The sequence below is a fragment of the Plodia interpunctella genome, chromosome 6 (genome assembly GCF_027563975.2).
Source record: "Plodia interpunctella isolate USDA-ARS_2022_Savannah chromosome 6, ilPloInte3.2, whole genome shotgun sequence".
Lineage (NCBI taxonomy): Eukaryota > Metazoa > Arthropoda > Insecta > Lepidoptera > Pyralidae > Plodia > Plodia interpunctella.
Window position 1 is genome coordinate 7,411,799 of NC_071299.1, and position 21,888 is coordinate 7,433,686.

General features: G+C 34.5%; 4 protein-coding genes across 8 annotated transcripts; 2 read left to right on the plus strand and 2 right to left on the minus strand.

Moving 5' to 3' along the window:
- Nucleotides 1–160: 160 nt before the first annotated feature.
- Nucleotides 161–4,350, minus strand: LOC128670540 (D-2-hydroxyglutarate dehydrogenase, mitochondrial-like). 2 transcript variants are annotated; one of them, XM_053746285.1, is made up of 9 exons: nucleotides 3,852–4,350; nucleotides 3,507–3,654; nucleotides 2,764–2,961; nucleotides 2,285–2,478; nucleotides 1,739–1,907; nucleotides 1,379–1,508; nucleotides 1,127–1,283; nucleotides 868–1,033; nucleotides 161–610 (listed from the first exon to the last, which is right to left on the minus strand). In XM_053746285.1, exons 1-9 carry the CDS (start codon nucleotides 3,975–3,977, stop codon nucleotides 351–353), a joined length of 1,548 nt encoding a protein of 515 aa, XP_053602260.1. In that variant the 5' UTR covers nucleotides 3,978–4,350; the 3' UTR covers nucleotides 161–350. The 2 variants fall into 2 exon arrangements, with proteins under 2 accessions (XP_053602260.1, XP_053602261.1); XM_053746286.1 differs by lacking the exon at nucleotides 2,764–2,961.
- A 116-nt stretch (nucleotides 4,351–4,466) lies between these two features.
- LOC128670544 (uncharacterized protein) lies at nucleotides 4,467–6,305 on the plus strand. Its single transcript, XM_053746291.1, has 5 exons — nucleotides 4,467–4,680; nucleotides 4,825–5,101; nucleotides 5,296–5,579; nucleotides 5,652–5,889; nucleotides 6,066–6,305. Exons 1-5 carry the CDS (start codon nucleotides 4,555–4,557, stop codon nucleotides 6,254–6,256), a joined length of 1,116 nt encoding a protein of 371 aa, XP_053602266.1. The 5' UTR covers nucleotides 4,467–4,554; the 3' UTR covers nucleotides 6,257–6,305.
- Ctl1 (Choline transporter-like 1) lies at nucleotides 6,287–19,066 on the minus strand. 4 transcript variants are annotated; one of them, XM_064436001.1, is made up of 12 exons: nucleotides 18,713–19,066; nucleotides 17,562–18,096; nucleotides 15,378–15,550; nucleotides 13,952–14,011; nucleotides 12,871–13,038; nucleotides 12,264–12,399; nucleotides 11,698–11,845; nucleotides 10,325–10,462; nucleotides 9,793–9,955; nucleotides 9,295–9,516; nucleotides 8,909–9,057; nucleotides 6,287–7,400 (listed from the first exon to the last, which is right to left on the minus strand). In XM_064436001.1, the coding sequence occupies exons 2-12, from the start codon at nucleotides 17,935–17,937 to the stop codon at nucleotides 7,397–7,399; spliced, it is 1,737 nt and encodes a 578-aa protein (XP_064292071.1). In that variant the 5' UTR covers nucleotides 17,938–18,096; nucleotides 18,713–19,066; the 3' UTR covers nucleotides 6,287–7,396. The 4 variants fall into 4 exon arrangements, with proteins under 4 accessions (XP_064292071.1, XP_053602259.1, XP_064292070.1 ...); XM_053746284.2 differs by having other exon boundaries at nucleotides 18,386–19,047; XM_064436000.1 differs by having other exon boundaries at nucleotides 6,287–9,057; nucleotides 18,713–19,047.
- Nucleotides 19,067–19,473: 407 nt separating this feature from the next.
- mRpL55 (mitochondrial ribosomal protein L55) lies at nucleotides 19,474–20,568 on the plus strand. The gene is made up of 2 exons (XM_053746296.2): nucleotides 19,474–19,849; nucleotides 20,362–20,568. Exons 1-2 carry the CDS (start codon nucleotides 19,658–19,660, stop codon nucleotides 20,506–20,508), a joined length of 339 nt encoding a protein of 112 aa, XP_053602271.1. The 5' UTR covers nucleotides 19,474–19,657; the 3' UTR covers nucleotides 20,509–20,568.
- Nucleotides 20,569–21,888: the final 1,320 nt, after the last annotated feature.

A 21,888-nucleotide genomic window follows, 5' to 3' on the forward strand; every position in this document is an offset into this window, starting at 1 on the left:
GTAGTCCCAGTAGGTAGGTATCTAAATTATAAATACAAATTTGTTTGTTTCTTAGTTATGCCAAACCAGCTGGACGAATATATCATGCGTCGTCTTCGACAATTACTTATTATTATATTATTCAAGGAAATAACTGTCAATACTTAAAAAATACAAAAAGTTTTATAAAAATATAATTTAATCTTCCTGTACAATGGAAAATATTATTTTGCTGTAACTAAACCGGATCATGGACAAAGTACCTAAACGTCTAAATTAAAATACTCAGTCGATAAAAATAACTGGACCATATAAAATTAAGAAGTAAGTAAAACATTTTTAGTATCTAGTTACCAATATGATAATTAAATTTACTTAATTTCTGGTAACACTTTATATGGATTTAAGATTCCATTTGGGTCCATGAGCTGTTTTAAGTCTCTCATCAGTTGTATGGCAGATTCGTCTTTGCTGAAATGCATGTACTGAGGTTTCTTCAAGCCGATCCCGTGCTCGGCGCTCACGGAGCCCTGCCGTTTGGCTACCTCCTCGAATAGGAATGGCTCCACTATGTCAGTCACTTCTTGGCTGTATTCTTCGGTGACAACGTTAATGTGTGCGTTGCCATCTCCTAAAAAAGTAACAGAATAGTAGATTTTATACCGATATTTCGATATTAATTCATTGGAATTAGTAGGTAGGTAAGTACTCCGTACAACAGAGTACCTATTAGTTCTATGATACCGACTTAGTCCATTTGTCAAGCTTGTCATGGCTTTCCCAAAATGCTGCAGGAGTCTTCAGAAAAGACATGATAAGGTTTCTCAAGACCCGCACATAATTTATTTCTACAGCCATTTCAATTTAATAAAAAAACTTGACACTAACCAATATGGCCAAAGCCGCTGACCTTCAAGACTTTATCACCCAGTTTCTCGCGCAGAATCGGTACGAGCTCGTAGTAATGACTCTGAGGCAGTGAAACATCGAACGCGTACATGAAAGTGCCGTTCATGTCACCTGCTGGTATACTCTCACGGAACCTCCAGATATACTAGAAAATATCAAAATTTTTACATCAGATTCTAGAAGAATAAATCATCAAATTATCTTGAAAAGTATACATAGCCTTTTATATTTAGCCTACCTGCATCTTGGTCGGCTCTGAAGTTATGGTTCCGTCTAAAATAAGCCCATTATCCATCTCCTTCTTCAGAAAATTATTGAGCTTCTCTTCATCATGAGCGTCGTTGCTACCGTGTGTTTCAATTAACACGTAGAACGGAAATTCTGGTATCGGTAGTCTGAAATTAAATATTTACCATTATAGTTTTTTTTCTTGGAGAGCTCATCAGTTGGCCACTTTTAACGACATTTGCACGAGAACAATCTTACTTGCCTTTGATTCAAATATTTTACGGAACTCTCGATTGCTTCCTGATCGCACATTTCGAATGCAGAGAGAATTTCTCCTAGCGATGACTTTGCACTTTTATATAGTTTCAGAACATTTTCGAAGTTATTAACACCTGAAAAAAAACGTGATTTCCCATCGTCGTTCATTTTTCTTATAAGTATTTCACATGACCGATAGAAATGATACGGCTAGAAGTACTTAGGTACAATCTTTTATTGCAGAATCAGACCCAATATTTTCTACCTTACTCGAAAAAAGAAGTAAGTACAAAAAATTATAAGTGTTTTAATATACTTTATAGGTAATTGAGTAACAAGTTAACAAATACAATTAAGCGCTCACCAAAGAAACCAATGGTAACTGCTTTGGGAAGGGCCGGACAGTGTATAGCCACTTTAGTGACGACTCCTAGGGTTCCCTCTGATCCGATAAACAAGTGCTTTAGATGATACCCCGTGTTGTCTTTCTTCAAAGCTTTGAGACAGTCAACAATAGTTCCATCTGCTCTTACCTGAACAATAAATGAAACACTACCTACATAATAAGGAAAGTCATAAGTAATAAGTCTGAAAGTCTCGTACATGGATTAGGTATTTTAGCTACTACAATAATACATTCCTACGGTTTCACCTGAGGATACCTCTTAGCCTATGTAAAAATAAATTTCCATTATACAAATCCGCGTAGTCGGGCCCCAGTGTTTGTACTGATATTGCCATTATATTTATATCGAGCACTCTTAATTATTTTATAATATTGATGTTTTAATTTTGTACATCATTTAGGTACCAACCTATATTATATGTATGTTTGCCTTTTGCGCCCAAACCAAAAGAAACAGTTTATTTTTAATGTTCACAGTAACTATAGCTAGGTATTTATACGTACAGCTTCCAGCCCCAATATGGATCCGTGTAAGTTCCCATAACGCAGCAATCGTAATCCTCCAGCATTTGTGCTGACATTGCCACCAATCTGACAGGTGCCTTTCGCGCCCAGATCCAGCGGCATGATCAGTCCATGTTCACGAACGAAGTTGTCCAGTGTCTCTAAGACGCACCCCGCTTCACATATCAGCGCACCTTTTAAAAGTAAACCAATCATGAAATCAAACGTAAGTCTTCTGACGGTCCGGAAATTAAAACACCGCTTTGCGTCCTACAAAAGTGATGCTCAGAGAATGATATAATCCGACTTGAAATCTTATTGAAATTTGAAAAGCTAGTTGTCTACTGTCTGTTATACATGTGTACCCAACTACTTAGTTGTCGTTGTCGAATCAACAAACCTGCAGGGCTAGCATGCGACCATAGTAGTTTTGTCGTCGTTGCTAACATGTCGCATGCTAGCTCTGCTGATGATCACACCTGATATATCGTCTAAACTGATGATCTTGTTCATATTGGTCAAGTTAAGAACAATTTCATCAAAGACCGGCACCCCGCCCCCCACCACGCTAGTGTTTCCCCCTTGCGGACATAACGCCAAACGTTTCTCATTGCAGTATGACAATATCTTGGAAATCTCTTGCACGGTTGAAGGCTTCAATACCACTTTCGATTGACCTACAAATAGTTATTTACCCTAGGTTTAAGTCACTATTTGAATTGCAATCTATAAACCAAAAGTCTAAGTGTGTAACTACGTAAGTAGGTATGTTGTTACTCTTTCACGCAAAAACTACTGGACAGATTGTTATGAAATTTGGTACACGGGTAAAATATAACCTGGAATAACACATAGGGTAAGTAGGTACTTTTAAATTTTTTATCCCGGGAGCCCCGCAGCTTGTAGTTTATATAAGTTGCAATTCATAAGGAAATTCCATTAGGCGGTTTAAAATGCATTGTTTTGTTTTTAAAGTGTACTAGATGTTGTCCGGGGCTTTGCTCCCGTGGGAATTTTGAGATAAAATATAGCCTATAGCAATCGTGGATAATGTACCTTTCTAATGGTGAAATAATTCTTGAAATCGGTTCGGTAGTTTCGGAGATACCCGCCTCAAACATACAAACTCACAAACGCATACCTCATTAGCATAGATAAATAAGAGGACATATAAATGAAATTAAAGAAAGTTACCTATTTTTCAGATTATTTACGTACGTACCTCTACAATGTTTTACCCAGTCGATATTATAAGGAAGAATATCTGATTCATCTGATATTACTCTATTTTCGCCAAGTGTGTGTTTAAAATAATGTAAATCTGTCTCTTGTACAGTTGCGAATTTTTTCCGTATTATTTTATATTTTTCCTGTAATAAATACCTATAATAAAACACTACCTAAGTAATTCTAATTTCTACAATCAAAGTCGGTCTACCTAATGTCCAAATATCTGACTGGATACAAAATAATAAAGTATATCTAGATACATCTACGAGAGTGACGAAGCAATAATTTAAATTAATGAGCTGCCATAATTTAATAACTTTTAGATAATTATATTTACCGAAGATAACTGGGGCAGAACCTGAGATGCGTATCTATATTGTTGACCAAACTTGGACGCAATTTTCACAGACTTGATCATAGTTATTTTATTATTTAACACACTGAACAACAACACAGCATCCATTAATGCATTAATAATATTACAAAATATCCAATAATTACTTAGGTTTATGATAAAAACTTATCATAAAACACTTGAATAATATGTTCAGTTCAGTACCTACTTATTGTTACTTACAAAAAGTTTTATCTTATGTAAACTTCATTAAGTATCTTATTTCTTACTCTATCTCGGTTAAAAATTTATTTGTAACTAAGTAGTATTTGTTTACAAATGTGTCTACGGTATAATGCGTGTTGCGGTGATAAGATAATGGTCGATAATTGCTGTATTCACTGGTATCCCTGCCACAGGGCAGAGATACCTTCGAATTACACCTCTCCTAGGATTCGGGATAGTGTTAATTGAAATAAGTAGGTGTGTGGTGTATAAATTCCATTTCTATACATTTAGGCAATTTATTCCGGAATACATTCTATCGCCATAACTGTCACAAGTTTTAAAAAAGTTCACGTCAACATAATATCAATTCAAATGTCAAGTCGTTTAAATAAATCGTCTTCCCATCCCGGTTTGTAACCTGCGAGATGAAAACAGAGTGCACGTGTATATTTTCTCAAATTTAAGCTTATCAAAGAAAATGGTCAAAATTAAAAACAAAGAAAGAAAAAATAAGAAGCAGATAACATCGGAGGAAAAAAAGACTGAAGAAAATGTAGTAATTTTACCTCCGGTTAGAAACTCAGATGATCCTATTCCCAAACAGGTATGTTCTTTACTTTTAAAGCGTTTTTTTAAATGTTCTGTTCTGTTTATAAGGTCGTTGCAAAAAACCAGCTATACGTGTTTTGTTTATATAGGAAGCTTACGGGCAAAGTTACATGATATCTATAAAATTATTATTTTTTAGGTTAAATGGATAAACAGACAGAGAGTTTTGGTGTTCGCTGCTCGTGGCATCAACCACCGACATCGTCATCTAATGGAGGACATCAAGAAACTAATGCCCCACCATAAATCTGAATCGAAAATGGAAAGAAGCAAGAATTTGTATGTGGTGAATGAAATCAGCGAGATGAAAAATTGCAACAAATGCATTCTTTTTGAGGGCAGAAAAATGAGGGACCTGTATCTTTGGATGGCCAATATTCCAAATGGGCCTAGTGTAAAATTTTTAGTCGAAAACAGTAAGTATCACACTAAATTGTATACTGTCCTTTTAACAAATTGAAAGCTCATGCTGGAATCTTAAAACTAATATTGAAAAGTATTGAATTACTTTTTAACAACATTGTAAATAACACAGTAAATTAAGATATTAACAATGATCATTGTTGTTATTTTATGTTTTATTTTCTTACAAGCCAATTAAATTTTTCAGTTTATACAATGGGAGAGTTGAAAATGACCGGGAACTGTTTGAGAGGGTCAAGACCCCTGTTATCCTTTGACCCGCAATTCACTAAAGACCCACATTATGTTTTGCTCAAGGAATTACTTACACAGATATTTGGAGTCCCTTACCACCATCCTAAAAGTCAGCCATTCTTTGATCATGTCTACACTTTCATGATACTGGATAATAGGATATGGTTCCGGAATTACCAAATCCTTTCTGAGGATGGAGCATTAGCTGAAATTGGACCTAGATTTGTGCTAAATCCGGTAAGAATCTTGTGTGAAGTTATTGATACATTTACATTGCTTTTCTTTACCTCATTAATATCTTTATTGCAGGTTAAAATATTTTCGGGATCATTTGGAGGAACAACATTGTGGGAAAATTCAAAATACATCAGTCCAGCAAAACTTCGACAAGCCTTCTCTAAGAGAGCATCAAACAAATATGAGAGAAGAGTGGAAAAGAAGGCAGTGTATGAAGCTACTAAGCCTGAGACTGGATATCCAGACATAGAGGGGGCAGACTTCTTTAAAGGAGATCCTTTGGAGAAAGCTGAAGAAGTTCTAATAAAAGGTTTATTCAAATTTCTTATCTTTGCTTTCTAATTACCATTCACTTGATTTTTTAAGAACAAAATATATAAATATGTTTGCACTTGGGTGTTTATAGCTTTGTGTGTGACACAACTTCAATTATAATTGTAAAATATGTCCAGAAAGAGAAATTAATGTCCATGAATTGTATTGCAGAAGAAATCAAAGAAGAACCAATGGAAGAAGATGAAGAAAACGAAATTCCAGCAAAGAAACCAGTCTTTACAATGAAAAAATCTAAAAGCAGGCCTGATATGGCCATTCGCCGGAAACAGCTTAAAGCGAAGAGCAAAGCTATCTCAGACCAAATCAAGAAGAGAAAACAGCTTAAAAAGAAGAACACATAGTTTTTTGTAAAATACCATTAAATAAAACCATTTTTTCACTCAAAAGAAATTTTATTTAAAATGACAATTACATCAAAAATGTGGTCAATATAAATTATTACAAAATGCATGTCTATGTAACTCTGGATACAATGAAGCATAACAATAGCGGAAGAACTTGTAGGAAAATAAACCTCATGCAAGTACATATAAGTTACATTAACTCCATGCACTGGTATTTTTATCATGACTTTCAGCCCTGTGAAAGTAGTAATACTGAAATTATGTATTATTTCATTATGGTAGTAAGTTACAAAAAAGATTCAAATAACATCTCTATCTAGAATAGAATAGCTATTATGCCATATTACCTTATCGATTCCAATAGATTTTAACTGAGCATTTAATAAAAGATCAAAATTGGTAATTGTTCAAATGAGGTTGATACCATATAAAATGTAAATATATTTTTATTATACCTATAAAAATAAGATCCTTAAAATAAATTATTGAGATTATGCAAAAGTTCATACTTGTCACCTTAAAACAATGAGATTTGTAGAAACTAGGACTTGTACTTCAATAAAAATTCTAAAAAAAAATATTAAATAACTTACCATCTAGTAAAATCTATAAACTAACAGATCAACTTTATATAAAAATTATCAAAATACAATTGTGAATGCATGGACAGTATAAAAGCTTAACAATTAGATAGCCTTTAAAAATATTTGTATATATTTCGATTTAAATCCTTAACTTACACATAAAAATAATATTATTATTAATACAAAGCGTAAATGACAAGCACATGTTGCGTTGTTTACTGATTAAAAAGAAAACGTGTTTAAAATGAATTATTTGTGTATATATAAAATGTACAATAGTCATACTTTAATAAAATACTTGTGAAATGTTTACATTATGTTAATGTAATTTATTTTTCTTCATAATTGTGCTGTGCTATACAACAAATGTAATTTAAAATTTTGTTAGCATTAGGACGAAAAATAAACAGTCATTATCGAAGTAAACCCGGTGGTTTAGTGGCAATAAGCCTAGTCAGTAAATATATCTAAAATACCCACATTTATCATAATATTATGCGCGTCACGTCCATAATTATGCATGTATTATTCATCTTTATCGATTCGATTATATTTATCTGAAAGAATATAAAATATTAGAATTACTTAATTTATTCAGATTACAAAAAAACATTGCACTAGCAACATATCACTGACTTACTTAATATGAGAAAATATATTTAAAACTTTGTTCACATTAGGCTGGTTTTGCTGCAGACATGATGTCCTGAATTAATTATACTGATCAAAACGGCACATTAAGAAAACCTAAATAAGAGATGACGATTGATGAATTCACATTCAACACAAGTAGATATATAACTCCTTCAAATATAGAGCACAAGTGGCAATGAACACAAATTATTTTTATAACAACAACTTTCGTTTCATGTAACAGATTGCAAAGAGAATAGGAAATTAAAATGAGTAAAAAAAATTGTAATTAGCTCAAAAGAAAACAAGTCTAATGTGAACTTCTCATTGTTGTTAGTAAAGCTTACATTAAATACTTACTCCTTTCAACCTTATAGCCCAAAAATATATAATAATCTAAATATTATTAATACATAAATTGATAGACATCGTCCATAAAGCACTTACATTTAAAATAATATAAAATGGACCCTATTGCTTTTTGTATTTAAAACTATAAATAAATGACACCATTACGACACCATGCCACTACGACACAGCCATTAGCATTACTACTAAAATCAGAACTGACTAAACTCGACAGTTCATCTTAATAATTCTAAGCACATAAAAAGCTTATTAGATGCTATAAAATGTATTACATAAGGTCCTGTATCACCGTTTGCTTATAAGGCATTTGATAGCAAAATTGAAAAAGAAAACTAACAAAAACTAAAAAAATATATTTGAAATGCTACTATTACGGCTATCAATCAGTTTATAAACGACCAGTGAACAGTCTATTTTGCCAATAAGCAAAACTAAATTCATATTTTATTAGACTATAAATTGTTCATGCACTTAAAATAATTTACGTTAAACAGAGCCAATTCATACTTTTCGAGACGATTTTAGTGAAATCATACTTTGTCTCTTATATTTGGATTATAAACAGTTATCCAAAAATATTAATTGATTTAGGTCGAAAATAAATAGTTAATAAATCATTATTTCAATGTCAAATATTGTGTGAGGGATAAAACATATATCTAGAATAGGTAAAATATCATGCGAAAGAAACATTTTTATGTATAACAATCTTGCTACTGGATTCAGACATCGAGCCAACAAACGCTAACCATTTGTTTGATAGAAAGCTGTTCGTTTGCCGTGTGTACACCCAGCATTAGGGCGGGCGTACACTGCGATTTTTGTCGCGTAAGCAATTGTACAATCGCGTCAATAGTATTATTTTTAGTCGCGGATGCGCGCACTCACTTATATTTAGAAGTCTAAATAATCACAGAGCGCGCGAGCTCATAGATGGGTTTACTCCCAGTATTTTCCCAGTTTCTTCCCAAAAACCGTCAGGCTGTTTGAGATAAAACTGGGCAAATACAGGGTAAATCTAACTCGGCTTAGAACACAATTAATAACAAAAGGGATTCAGTACTTCTCTTGCAAGTCCTGCAGCTCAGCGGCGCCATCTTGTTCGCGAGTGTGTCCGCCGAGTTCGGCCAAGCGCGAGTGCTTCCACTTGCCGTCGCCGCCGTTCATGTTGCGGTCCTCGCACACGCACATGAACAGAGAATCTACCACCATCTGCAAGACATTAGTTTCTATATCATCTATATTTTTTTGAAATAAAAGTACGAGAGTATTTTTAAATAAGTAAATATTTATGTTATGTTAAATAAGTAACACAGATTAATTATTTTTTTATATAATTTTGATTATAATGATGGCAATGGCAGACCACTCCACATAATGGCCACGATCGTTATAAAAACATGTTATAAGAATATGACGAGCATAAAGTTTGAAGCGGTCCGAACTTACCTCATACAAAGATAAGATGCAATGTGCTATGAAGAAGGAGAATATGCAGATGAGGAGGGTGGGGACGGCGAAGAAGTGCAAATCAGGGTTCCGCTTGAGCAGCAGCAAGCCCGCGATGCCGGTCACCGCCGTCACGATGCACTTGCCCAGGAACAGGATGAAGTCGCCGACACTGTTTATTGTGGCCACTTGCAAGGCGTTGTTCACTATCGTGCTGAATGCCTGACAACGTATAAATACAAAACTAAACACGAATGAAATAAAACCACTGCTCACACTACACCATGTTGCCACTTTATAAGAAATAAGTTACCAAAGGTCACCGACAATGTTACCATTTATTTTTTGAAAAATCACTAAAATCAAAACAACGTTGGTAAGTGTTTAATAATTTTAATTTATGATATATTCATTTTTATTATTTATACAATAAAATTATTAAAAATAAATAAGTAACGATATAATTTTAGAAACTAAGTAATAAGAAACGTAACTTACCCTCGCTGCAGCTTTACAAAAGTGGCACCTCTCAATGGTGATGATAGTGTAGGCGTTGTGGTTCAAGTAGCGAATGAACTTTTCGAGGCAGTAGAAGCAACAGATTCCGCATTTCAGACCACATTTCGCGCAGTCCGACCCCTTTTCAGCCCTCGCCGATAACCTGAAATAAAAATATTATTAGGTGCTAACAGGAATGGCAATAGCAGTAGAAATAGCAAGAGGACATTTCCTCTCTGTAATTTCGTAAATTAATCAATTAGAGCCAAGCCCCATTGCTCAGTGACGCTCCGTCATGATGACGTCCGTCTACAGACGAACTCAAAACAACGTAGAAATTGCATGAAGTTTCGATGAACATTAAAGCACGTTAGTGTACTATAGAAAACAACGGAGTATGACGGACCTACATAGTGATGCGTCGTCGCAATGGACTACGACTGAGCAATGAGGCATGGCTCTTATAGTGACGTGAGTGAGTCGTGAGTTATAACTATGTTTCAAAATAGAAAATACGAAAATGTCAACTTACTTGGCGTGTAAATATGTAAGAATAAGTCGCGGAATCTTAAACAGCGTGATCAAGAAGGACCCCTTCGCTACAGACCCCAAATGGTATTTGAGCAGTTTGCCTATCGAGTACAACACTGGAGAATTCGCGTTTGGGCCTCTGAAATGAAAAAAAATATTTAAATATTTAATAATAGATAAATGACAAGGTTAGAAAATTTAAAAAAATTAAAAATCGTATGTTCTAAAGAAAATAGAAATTTAAGATTTTTTCGCTAACATATTAAATATTACTCAATCGTGATATCACGTTAGAGTATCATTTAGTATGGAGCAAATTTGTCTACTTATTGCCTATTTCCATCTGAACGAAAAAAATCGACTTGGTAATTCACTTTTGTTTTTAGCAATGATACCTACGGTTAGTATAGTATCGAATGTCGGGATATCAGGATATTAGGCCTCTCAATCATATCCACAACGTATATATAAGCAAACACTAGGACCATATCTAAATAACTATGTCATGAAATATTAATAAATTATACATAAATTTATATTTAAAAATTGGTAAGCCCTTCTGGCATAATAGAGACCAACACTGTTTGAATGAGTTTCTTTCGGCATTTCTTCTCAGCAGTGGTCGTTCCGAAATGCTAGTAGTTTGTAGCTTTGGTAAACATCATTTAATTTAGAATATGACGTGAAAAAATGCCTGTGAAGGCCTAATTTCTGAATAAATGATTTGATTTTGAAACATGTTACACCATTTCTTATTGGTAATGGAGAACAGGATGACAGATTCATTAATAGGAGTAGTACGAGAAAAGGATAACCCAATTAACTTAGATCCGGTGTAAGAAAATCCGGTTAGATGTCAAGATCACTCTAACTTGCCTACGGCAAGGTTCTGTGCACGGAGCTGTATGTCACAATCACAACCAGCTAGATCTAATCGATGTCCCACCGTGCTTACTAATTAACAATCACTGACACGGGACGATATATGTCATATGTCACAATAGTTTGGGCATAGTTACATTAATAATGACAAATGGAGGTGACCGTCCATGCGCTTGTGCAGTGGTCCATTCACTGAGACGCATTCGAATAAAATGTGTGCCATCCTAATGCTACAGACCCTTTTTATAGGCAATAATGGTGGAAATAATGACGTATAGCAACACAACTTGCAGGTGCACGCGCCACACAATATATCTACCCGATCTTTTAACAACACAACACTCATACTAAATTCAAACTAAATTAGTATGGAATGTTGTGTGACCCTCACCGCACGCACAATAAGACGTCCCATAATTACCCATGAGCTGTTGGGTAGTCTACTGTATGAACCGACCAAGTCGGTCGACACATTATATTACAGTACATTACCTGAAATACCAGTGTGACACGGCGCCGGCGATGGTCATCTGCTGGCAGCCGAGAATGAACTCGCTGCCCCACACCAGGCAGATGAGACATATCCACCACATGCTCTTAACCCACAGCGGATCGAATTCGATGTTTTCAAGAGTGAAGTCTGGCAGGAAATTTTTTTTTTATTTCTTTTCATTTTCTTTTTTTTAACATTTATAGTTCCGAAGAACTAATCATGTGACAATCCACGAGAATAGGAAGAGGAAAAGACGTTTCACTTGCTCATTTTTAATATAGCACTTAATATGTCGACAATTGCCCTCTATACCTTTATACCTTTTCTCGTGGATTGCCACACATACCTACTAATCACATTAATATTTTGCTTTTTTCGCCGCGGTGGCTCCTCAAAAGTTTACGATTTAAATGTGACTCTCACACAGAAACAATTTTTCAAATAAACATAACATACTCGTAAATTAATTTACAACTTACATTGTTGTCTGGAAGAAATCGCTTGGCGGTAAGACCGTCAATTGTACTTAGGTATATTTTCTATCTGTTAACATTATCATACATACTCTTGAGGCTAGCGCTCTTGTTGATATTCTGCGCCTCGACGGCTACCTTGTCCACGCGGTCTGGCATTGCGGAGCCATTGATGAAGAAGTTGGTCTGGTACGGGATGCCCGGGTAGTTGGCCGTAGCCAGGCACACCTATAACCAACCGCACATGAGTAGGATTACGACTATTACTAAGTTGTGTTAAGTGCCGTAGCAGAGACAACCTTCTCCTTTCTGCTATTATTGAAGTAGTTCAGTGTGCTAAGATAACAGCTGCTTCGTTTTTCAATTGTCTACCTCTTGCAAAAATCTCAATAGATATGCGCAAGAGGTAGACAACTCAATAGTTGCAATCACTTTTATCTCTTAAGTTAATTTTGCAAACCAATATTGATACAATGTAAATCATCCCTTCAAGATACCCTTCACCTTTATGTCACGGGGCGAGCTGAAAACTGAAAATCTTAATCCACCAGGATCACAAGATTTATATCAATCATGTTGTGCCTGAAGTGTGCCTTATCGCGTTAAATATAATACACACACAGAAGTAAGAAGAAAGATTAAGTTTGCAAGTTATTATATTATACACTGTTGTACGTAAATGAATAAATAAATACTCACTATTACAAAAGACCAAAACGCGAAGAACAGTATCAGAAAGAAGAAGGTTATGATGGGCTGCAGGAAAAGCGCGGGAATGGAGCCGAGGCAGTGCGCGGTCTCCTTGAACAGCGCCGCTAGGAAGGACACTCGCGAACGCATTACGAACACTAGTATGAGTAGAATAACCTGCAAAACGAAATAGAACCATGGAATTAATTTGTACTATCGTTAAATAGAACTTACAATAGGGGCAAACACCAGCGAATTCGTCGCAGGGGCACTTGTTTTGGGTTGGGAGAGCTTGCAATACCGGATTATAAAGGTCCTATTGGTACCTATTTTGAATACGGCAGGCTAGGTAGAAAAATCACAACCGAATCTTCTAAATTTTGTTTTTTTTTTACCCTTTTTAGCTGATATCTATAACTTTGTATTAACAACTGTGAATCGGCTCACAGCACAGTACACAATTTAAAATCAACATGTGTCACAAATTTCAGTATTTCAGATATTAGTACTTTAAGTTGGAACGTCGTCAGTTTTATTAGTATAACTAGATGAAATCTCGGTCACATAAACACACACTAAGTGTGTAATTTATATTATAGTTTTACCCGAGCGAAGCCGGGACAGACTGCTAGTACAAAATAAAATATATACCTATACATTTATTTTAAAAAATAACATCCACAAACATTTGTCACAGTTATCAGTAAAAATACAGTGTAAAAGTGGCACTCACTAATTTATGTTATAATTAGTTAATTACATTTTGTCATTAAGGTGACAACAGGGTGGGGCTATAACGCACGTGCAACTAATATTAAGGGCCGTGGTGCCACACGCATATTTAAATGTACATCGTTTTATCGAATGATTTCCCTTCGGATTTTATAATAAAATCGGTAGTGCTACTAGCGCGTAGCAAGCTGCAACAAGAACGTTTGTTTACTAAACTTACTTTCACATTGTAGTCAATAAATTGAATTATTGAACTGCTATCAAAAAATCCTGAGACAACAACCGTATTTCATTTTATTATGGATATTTAAAAAATACAATCAGAATCAATCAAATTAAGTACGTAAATAATACTCACCGTAATAATAGTAGCGATTATAGAATACCACAAAAAGGCTGTTTCATTTTTCAAGGATTCCTGCAAACAAACAATAGTGTTTAATATTATTACAGTTTCCATGTTATCGTAATCGATAGATTGCCCTACATAATAACCCTACCCTCCTTAGCCGAGTAAAGTCGTAACAAAATAGGGCCAGATTGCTGATATCAACAATGACCAAAGCCGCATTTCACCAAGGGAAAAGCTAGGCGCGGTTGGAAACGATACGACCTACTTACCTATTCGTTGAAAGGATTTAAATAAAATGCTTATGAATTATTATTATCCATGCTTCTAAGCGAAAACTAATATTTATAAACGCGAAAGTCTGTTACGCTTTAGCAGCTAAGCCGCAGAACCAATGTTAATTCAATTTATATTTGATGCTATGCACATGATATGGCTAAACGCCGAAATGGAAAAATGATAAGGCTATCTAAGTGTAACCATCAAAGATTTTTTATGATAGACTAGCTGCACCCCGGGGCTTCGCTCCCGTGGAAATTTGGGGATATAAAGTGTGTTATTCCAGATTATATTGTACCTGTGTACAAAATTTCATAACAATCCGACCAGTAGATTTTGCGTACATACACACAGTTTGTGACGATGTATGTATGTAGATTTGTTACTACTTGGTTGCTACAGAGAATGTACTACCTCTACATTTATAAACGTAATAAAATAGTATGTATAAATGTGGTATAAATTTACCAATTTTAATCACATCCGTAGTAATTGTACCAAAGAGAATTGTGAGGTTACCTGTTAATTACTCAAACTATTCCTAGGTTCGATTTTCAGAACGCTCGTCTATACATAATATACATACATATATTATACATAATTAGCTGTTTCATGACAATTTAGAAAGTAGGCGGTTCCTTTTATTTAGGACAATCAATTGAATCGAGTTCTTGACACAAACGCGTGTTCATAAATTTTAAATGTGAACTAGTTATTTGTCAAGACATGATGTCAGTTGAAGAAGTACTTAGTAGAAAGATATTGATAGATATAATATAGAAAGTCGTGAAATGGCAATAAACATAACAGATGTTGTTGTTTTGTACTTTGCCATTTTAGAAAGTTGTCATTCTCAGCCTGAGGGCCAATTAGGATGTTATCGTAAAATTAGTAAAAAACTACATAGACCAGTAGTAGTACTGTAGTCTTTCTAACGTTATTAAAATATAATTTCCGCTATTCTTTCTAATAACATTTCGGAAGGTTTTAGTGTACAGGTTTAAATAATTATTTTAAAAATAAACCTTGGCTGGCAGTCGTATTTTTTAAACTAACTTAATAAACACATAACTTCATATACAATCATGGTAAGTTCCGTTAATATATGTGGTTACCTATGTATCCGCAAGTTTATGAGAATGTATACTTGACTTACATCCAAGAAAGCCGCATGCTCAACGAAACTTTTCTGTTTATGTTTGAGCTCGTAATACGTGTACCAGAGCAGCGCGGTGCCGGCGACACTAGCTATAGACACGATGATCATGAAGATCCAGGACACCAGCGTAGCCAGTAGGTGCAGGATCGACACCATGAGCAATGAGCATACTGAAACAAACCATTATAATATGTGTAATAAAATAACACACTAGATTCGCTCCGCAGCTTCGCTTTCGTAAGATTTAATTAGTAAATTAAATAAGGACTGCTCGTGTGTGACAGGTGGTCACGCGTATCAATTTTTTTCCGAATAGTGGTAGATAGTACCTACCACCAGATATTAGCGTTTTTATATTTTATATATTTAATATTAGTGATGTAATGGATCTAAAAAGCTAGACAAATATTTATTGATTTCATACTCGGATATATTATGAATCTATTCATTATACGTAGGCACTTATGTGAAAACGAAGACCTACTAGCATATTATTATGCGGCAAACGATTTGATTGCTTATCTGTGGATGACATGGACTTCGTATATAATGCATGCTTCGTATATAATGTCACATACGTTTATATGTTTCAGGCAACAGTAACATATTATTGATAAACTGAATCATATATGACGATTGAATTATCGACAGTAACCCTGCCACCTGTAATTAGCATGCCGTGTCTTTCACGTGTGTTAGTCACTATTAGTGTTATTAGTACCTACTCCGATGTAAAATGAGACTAAAAGTAGTTGGTGCGAGTCTTTTCATGTTTCGATCACTTACGTCTTCATACCCACCAAACAGGGATCCAACAAACACCACCGCGTGGGTCCGACTTGTAGAACCTTGAATATCAAATTCGATGATGGCGAAACCGAAAATATTTTTGTGATGCTTTATATTGAATCTACGAAGTGTTTAATTGACCGAGTGACCGAAGCGAGCGAGGTCTATCTAACATTCTTCTTGGGGCAAAAATATGTTTTTTATATATGTTATACAATATAGTATTGTTGAGTTATGCCATAACACAAGTTTCGAACTTACTTTATTAACTCCCTAACTCGCTAACAGTGTAATTTATCCTTATATATTTATTTGTTCAGTTCAGGTGCCTAATAGGTAGGTAGATACCTAGGTAAATAATTAATTTAAAATCGATATTTAGTAGACAACAAGTAGAATTCGATTGCAAGGCTGCTAACAATTGAAGCGACAAAATAAAACGTCCTTACGTTTCGTTAAATAGATAATACTATGAATCATTGTCTGATCTAGGAGAATTACGTCATTGTGCGATGCATGCCGTGACCCACGCAATGATCACTTTTATTGTTAGCAGTGCTCTGATTCTGACCTTGCTAAAATTTATGTAGGTATACATTTTTTTTATTTCCGCAAATTTTATATTTGCATTTTATACTAGTTGATCGCCGCGAACTTGACCTCGCGAACACAATAAATTTTGACAATATTGTGTATATTTCAAAAACGACTGGACCTATTTTGATGACGTAAGTATTTAAAAATTATATTGACATATTCTACATATATTTTAAATTTCATCAAAATCAGACCAACGGTTCGAAAGTTATCGCGTTACAAACATGCATATATACAAAAAAGTTATTTTTTTTGTAAATAAATACATGTATAATGACACCATACATGTAAATACTTATATTTAATTGTTAGACCTCGCTTCGCTCGCTCAGTCAATAAATAGATTTTTTATATCCTTTATCGTTTCCCAAGGTAATAATTAAGGTAGACCATAAAGAAGGTGCAGATACATTATATACAACCAAAAAAAGGTAATGTTTTTATGTTAAGCAGTAGTTAGTAAAATTAAAATATTATAATAACAATATGATGTAATTTTATACCTACTACAAGATAAGTATTTGTTTTGAAGTAATTACCATGGAGTGTGGTTCCAAGAAAGAATAGCACTTCATGTCCTTTCTCAGTTTATATACAGTACTAAAATTTTATTTTACTATGTAGACTACTTTTACTACTATGTATCTGGCGGTGTTCCCGGTTTCTTCCGTTGAGTGTGCAGACCCGGGGCTGCAACACTCAACAATATTGGTAAAATATTAGTCTAGCTAGTGGTTCAATATTGAATTTATAGAAAATATATAAAGTTGAAATAAAATCAATGACAATACTCACTAAATGCTATGATAACACAGATTATCATTTCCTTCCAGGAAGAGTAAAGATCAGAAAGCATTTGTTCGATTGTGTCCCAACTGTTGAGCAGGTCATAGAAATCTTTGACAACTCTTTCTGCTACATCTTTAGCTGATTTTGGGAAACATCTGTTTAAAAGTGGAAAAGAGTCATACACTGGCAGTGTCGGGCAGGGTCCTATGAAATCGTGGAGGTCCTTAGTAGAAGTCACATTATTAGGGTTAATGTCATATCGACACAGATTGGACCCTGTTTCTCTGTAAAAGTTCTGAATATCAGCAAGAGATTCTAACTTCCGATTTGGACATTCTTTTACACAGATTTTTAGTGATCTTCTTAATTCCTTCACATCCATGAAGAATAAAAACTTCTTGTCAATAGTGCTGATGCCAGCCAGTGGGAATTTGATTAGTTTCTGGTTGGTTTTCACTCCACATGTGTTACCAAATGAGTCAAATCCATTGATAAGTCTCTGAGGGTTTCCGTACACAAATGATATTGCAGCAACTATTATCTAAAACAAAACAAGGATTTACAGGGTATAAAAAGCAGCTAATGCATTTTTACAATACAACAAAAAAGGATATTTTAAAATTTGATTTCATAGAAAAATATCCAGCAAACATACATTAGTTATTAAATGTATAGGTACCCTATTTATAGATATTTTTAGTAAACACCCATGTTATTTTTCTAGAAAATAAGTAGGGAATATCAAGTATACTTTTCAATTGGTCCCTAAAAATTGTATTTGATGGAAGTCCTGTTATTATTTACCATCTCATGTAATATTCAACTCTTACCATTAGGATCCAAAAAAGTATATAAATTACGAGCCAAAGAACGTCTGTGCATCCTTTCCTTGGAGTTTCATTTTGCGGAGCAATTTCACTTTGTGCACACCCCATCGTCACAATCTCATGTAATTACTTAGAGTAAATAGTATTTCACTTGTTTGCGAGATTTTAAGCATTAGAATATGATCACAATATTATCCACGCGTAGGTACTTTCAAACTGAAATCGTAACCCACTACATACACATATCAGTGTATCAGAACGCAAGAATAAACGGCTTGTGCGTACACAAAAAAAAAAACCAAGCCAAACGGGGCGCAGCCTCCTACTTGCCTGGTTTAGTGTCTACTGCACGTACAGACAGACAGTACCTACGTAGGTAGGCTTTGTTTGTTTTTATCGTACCGTACCCCAACCGGCGACGCGGCAGGCGGTGGTCGGTGGAAGTATACTAGTAATATTTTGTTTAGATTGTATTTATTTGATTGCTGTGTTTGTTTTAGTTTTTGACCAAACTAAAGCAACTGAACCTTGATCAAACTTGGACCAAAGTTTGGTTTGGTTACCACCAAGTTACTACAACCCACACACAACTACAGAACAGCCAAGCCAAACACCACACCAAACCAACCAAAACAACGCAAAGGTTGTACGAAGTATACCCGTGGTATACCCCAAAGGTCAATCAAATGTCAAAGTCAAATAGTGAGGTTGTTGTAACGTCAAAAAGAAAAGTTTTTAATCAACTTGGCACTGCCAATATCTCATCTAAGCATAGATCAATAAAAAAATCTACCAAGGCATCTAAGAGGTACTCCGTACAACGAAGTACTTATTAAATCCATGATCTAAACAAACTTGGCTCTCTGAGCTCTCTATGATATCATGGAATTAGTAGGTACCGTAGTATTTATTAGAGTAAAGAGTTTTAACTCTAGACATGACAACTGAAAAGAGAAAAATGTTGTCATGGCAGTTGGTTATTATTTCTGAGATGGTACAATTAATTGTTGTAATGATTTAATGTATTTATTATAATAGAAATAAACAAGTGATGTTTTATCTCCATACCCTGTGCATATTTTATGATAGTTTATCTACGGTCCTCAACAGTATTCTATATCGATATGTACCTACCTATTTAGGTACCTAACTTGCTTGTCGTAAGGATGTCATTGTAAAAATTGACATGTACCTAACCTACTTCAAGACAAGACATAATAACCTGTAAAGCGAATTTATTGCGAAATTGAGGATAAAATAAATTGATTTCATAAAATGAATTTAAATGTAATGAAATATATACATATTCCAGTCATCAAATATTTTAGACGAGATTTAAATAACAATGTAGCAGCGATCACAAAAATACATAGAGACATGTACATGAGAACATATCCAACAACTGTCGTGTTGTCTGATGGCTCTTCAATCAACATAAGATACCACGAACCAAGAAAAATAATAAAGGTAGGATTTCTGTTGCCTATATAACCGTTTCCGTATCAGTTCCGTGATCAATCTATTGATATAAATCCTTTCCTTTCCCAAAATAGTTGTAGGCTTCATTGCCATTAGAACACACATAGGTACTACATTTTGTGCTAGTGTCTACATTATTTCTGTATCATCTAGGTATATTAAGCTGCAAAAACTGCCTGTCTCTACGCCATAGATAAAAGTTATGATAAGATTGTGCCATTAAAAATATTTTCGGATCTTTTTTTAAAATGATTTGCTAGTAATTTTTGTTTTTCTTAATTAACCTTGCACATTGTGGTTGGAAGGTCAATCAGTATGTATGCTTTGGTTGGGAGGTCAATTAATCACACAGGTAGTCAATTTACCATGCATGCATTGGTTGCACCTTGGTACTACAACATCTTGGCCAATCTAGTGTATCTTATTGACTCATGTTTTGTGCTTTATAGTTATACAAAAATATATAGTATTTTGTTTTATCATGAATTATTTCTTTTCAGCTTCCACTTGACTTATCCCAACTAACCGATGAAGAAAGGAAGTTGAGATTAGACAAAAGGAAACCTAAGAAAAAAGTTAAAATCACTGATGATATTGAAGACAATTTTAGTGCTAAGAAATATTTGAAATATATGAAGAAAAAATAATTATTTCTTGTTATAGTTAGTTCTGCCATAGTATTAAATTAGTTCATTACAAAAGTTTTATATTACTATTCTAATAATTCTATACTAAAAGTTTATATTCCCAAACCACAACACTTTTATCCAAACTAATCTTATAAAATGTGATAACTTCCTAAATGTATTGGAAATTTATGAGAAGAAACAACACAGAGTGTTGACTTTTGTTCATTGCATGTGTGGCCCAATCTGCCTCTTTATATGTGACTAGCCAGATTGGTCCTGGAAAGGTGTGCATTATTCCAGCTAGAAAGTATCTCCTACAGAAGTATGATTGGTACATATAATTAGTGCCTAATCAGCTATGTATGTGCCCGGCATAAAAAGTGCCTGTATAGTTTTTTTAAAATGGAAAAAGAAACGATTTCTCCTGGAGTAATGTCATCCTAGCAAGAAATTTTTAACTGAGAAAGAAATATTGTTCATGGTCAGATAGCTTACGTATGTGGAAGTATGTGCGGCGAAAATATAATTTGTGGGAATTCAGTCAGGTTATAGAGATACTGAGGTTTCTGCTGGAGTGACGTTTTGAAAAATCGTGTCTCTCTTAAACCATTACAGGTACGCAGGATTTGTTATCATGGCACATTCTGGCCGGGAATTTGTATGATTACTCTATCTCATTTGTGTACGCTAGTCCGTCGTCCGACTTTAAACCATGGAATTAGTAGGTACTCCGTACAACTGGAAAGCTCACTGTGACTATAAAAACGCGTGCTGAAAGAATGCCTCGAAATCGTGTGTCCTTTCTGACGAGGGTGACCATCAGTGACCATGTTAAAAGAAATTTTCTGGAATAGGCGCGAGTCAGTACGAAGGCAATGAAGTGTACTTTTGTGAGTTGGTGTTTTAGATTAGTCTTGCAATATAGTCGCATAATTTCTGTTGTATCAAATTTCATTAGAAACACTCGCCAGAACTCGCGAGTAAAAGAATAGTTAGTCGAAAGACTCATACAAGTCTCACAAAATTTTGTTTCCTTACGAACTTATTGACAAATCCTACATACCTCTTTTTTTAATTCTTTATTCAATATAGATGATATATACATCACGAAAAGACGTCAAGACTCTCATACCATACCTTTTAAATTTCATTAAAATCAGATCAACGGTTCGAAAGTGACCGCGTTGCATACATCATACAGGCATATATACACACATACATGGTAATATGAAAAAAGATCGTTAGATTCAATAAAATATGGAAATCATATTTTGTGGTCACAATACTACAAAACAGGGACACAACAAGACAGTGAGTCGCAAGAATTTTTCGTCTCCTGTCAAAAATATAGTAGTACCTTACAATTTGAGTTTATGTTATTGTTTGTTAGGTAATTCG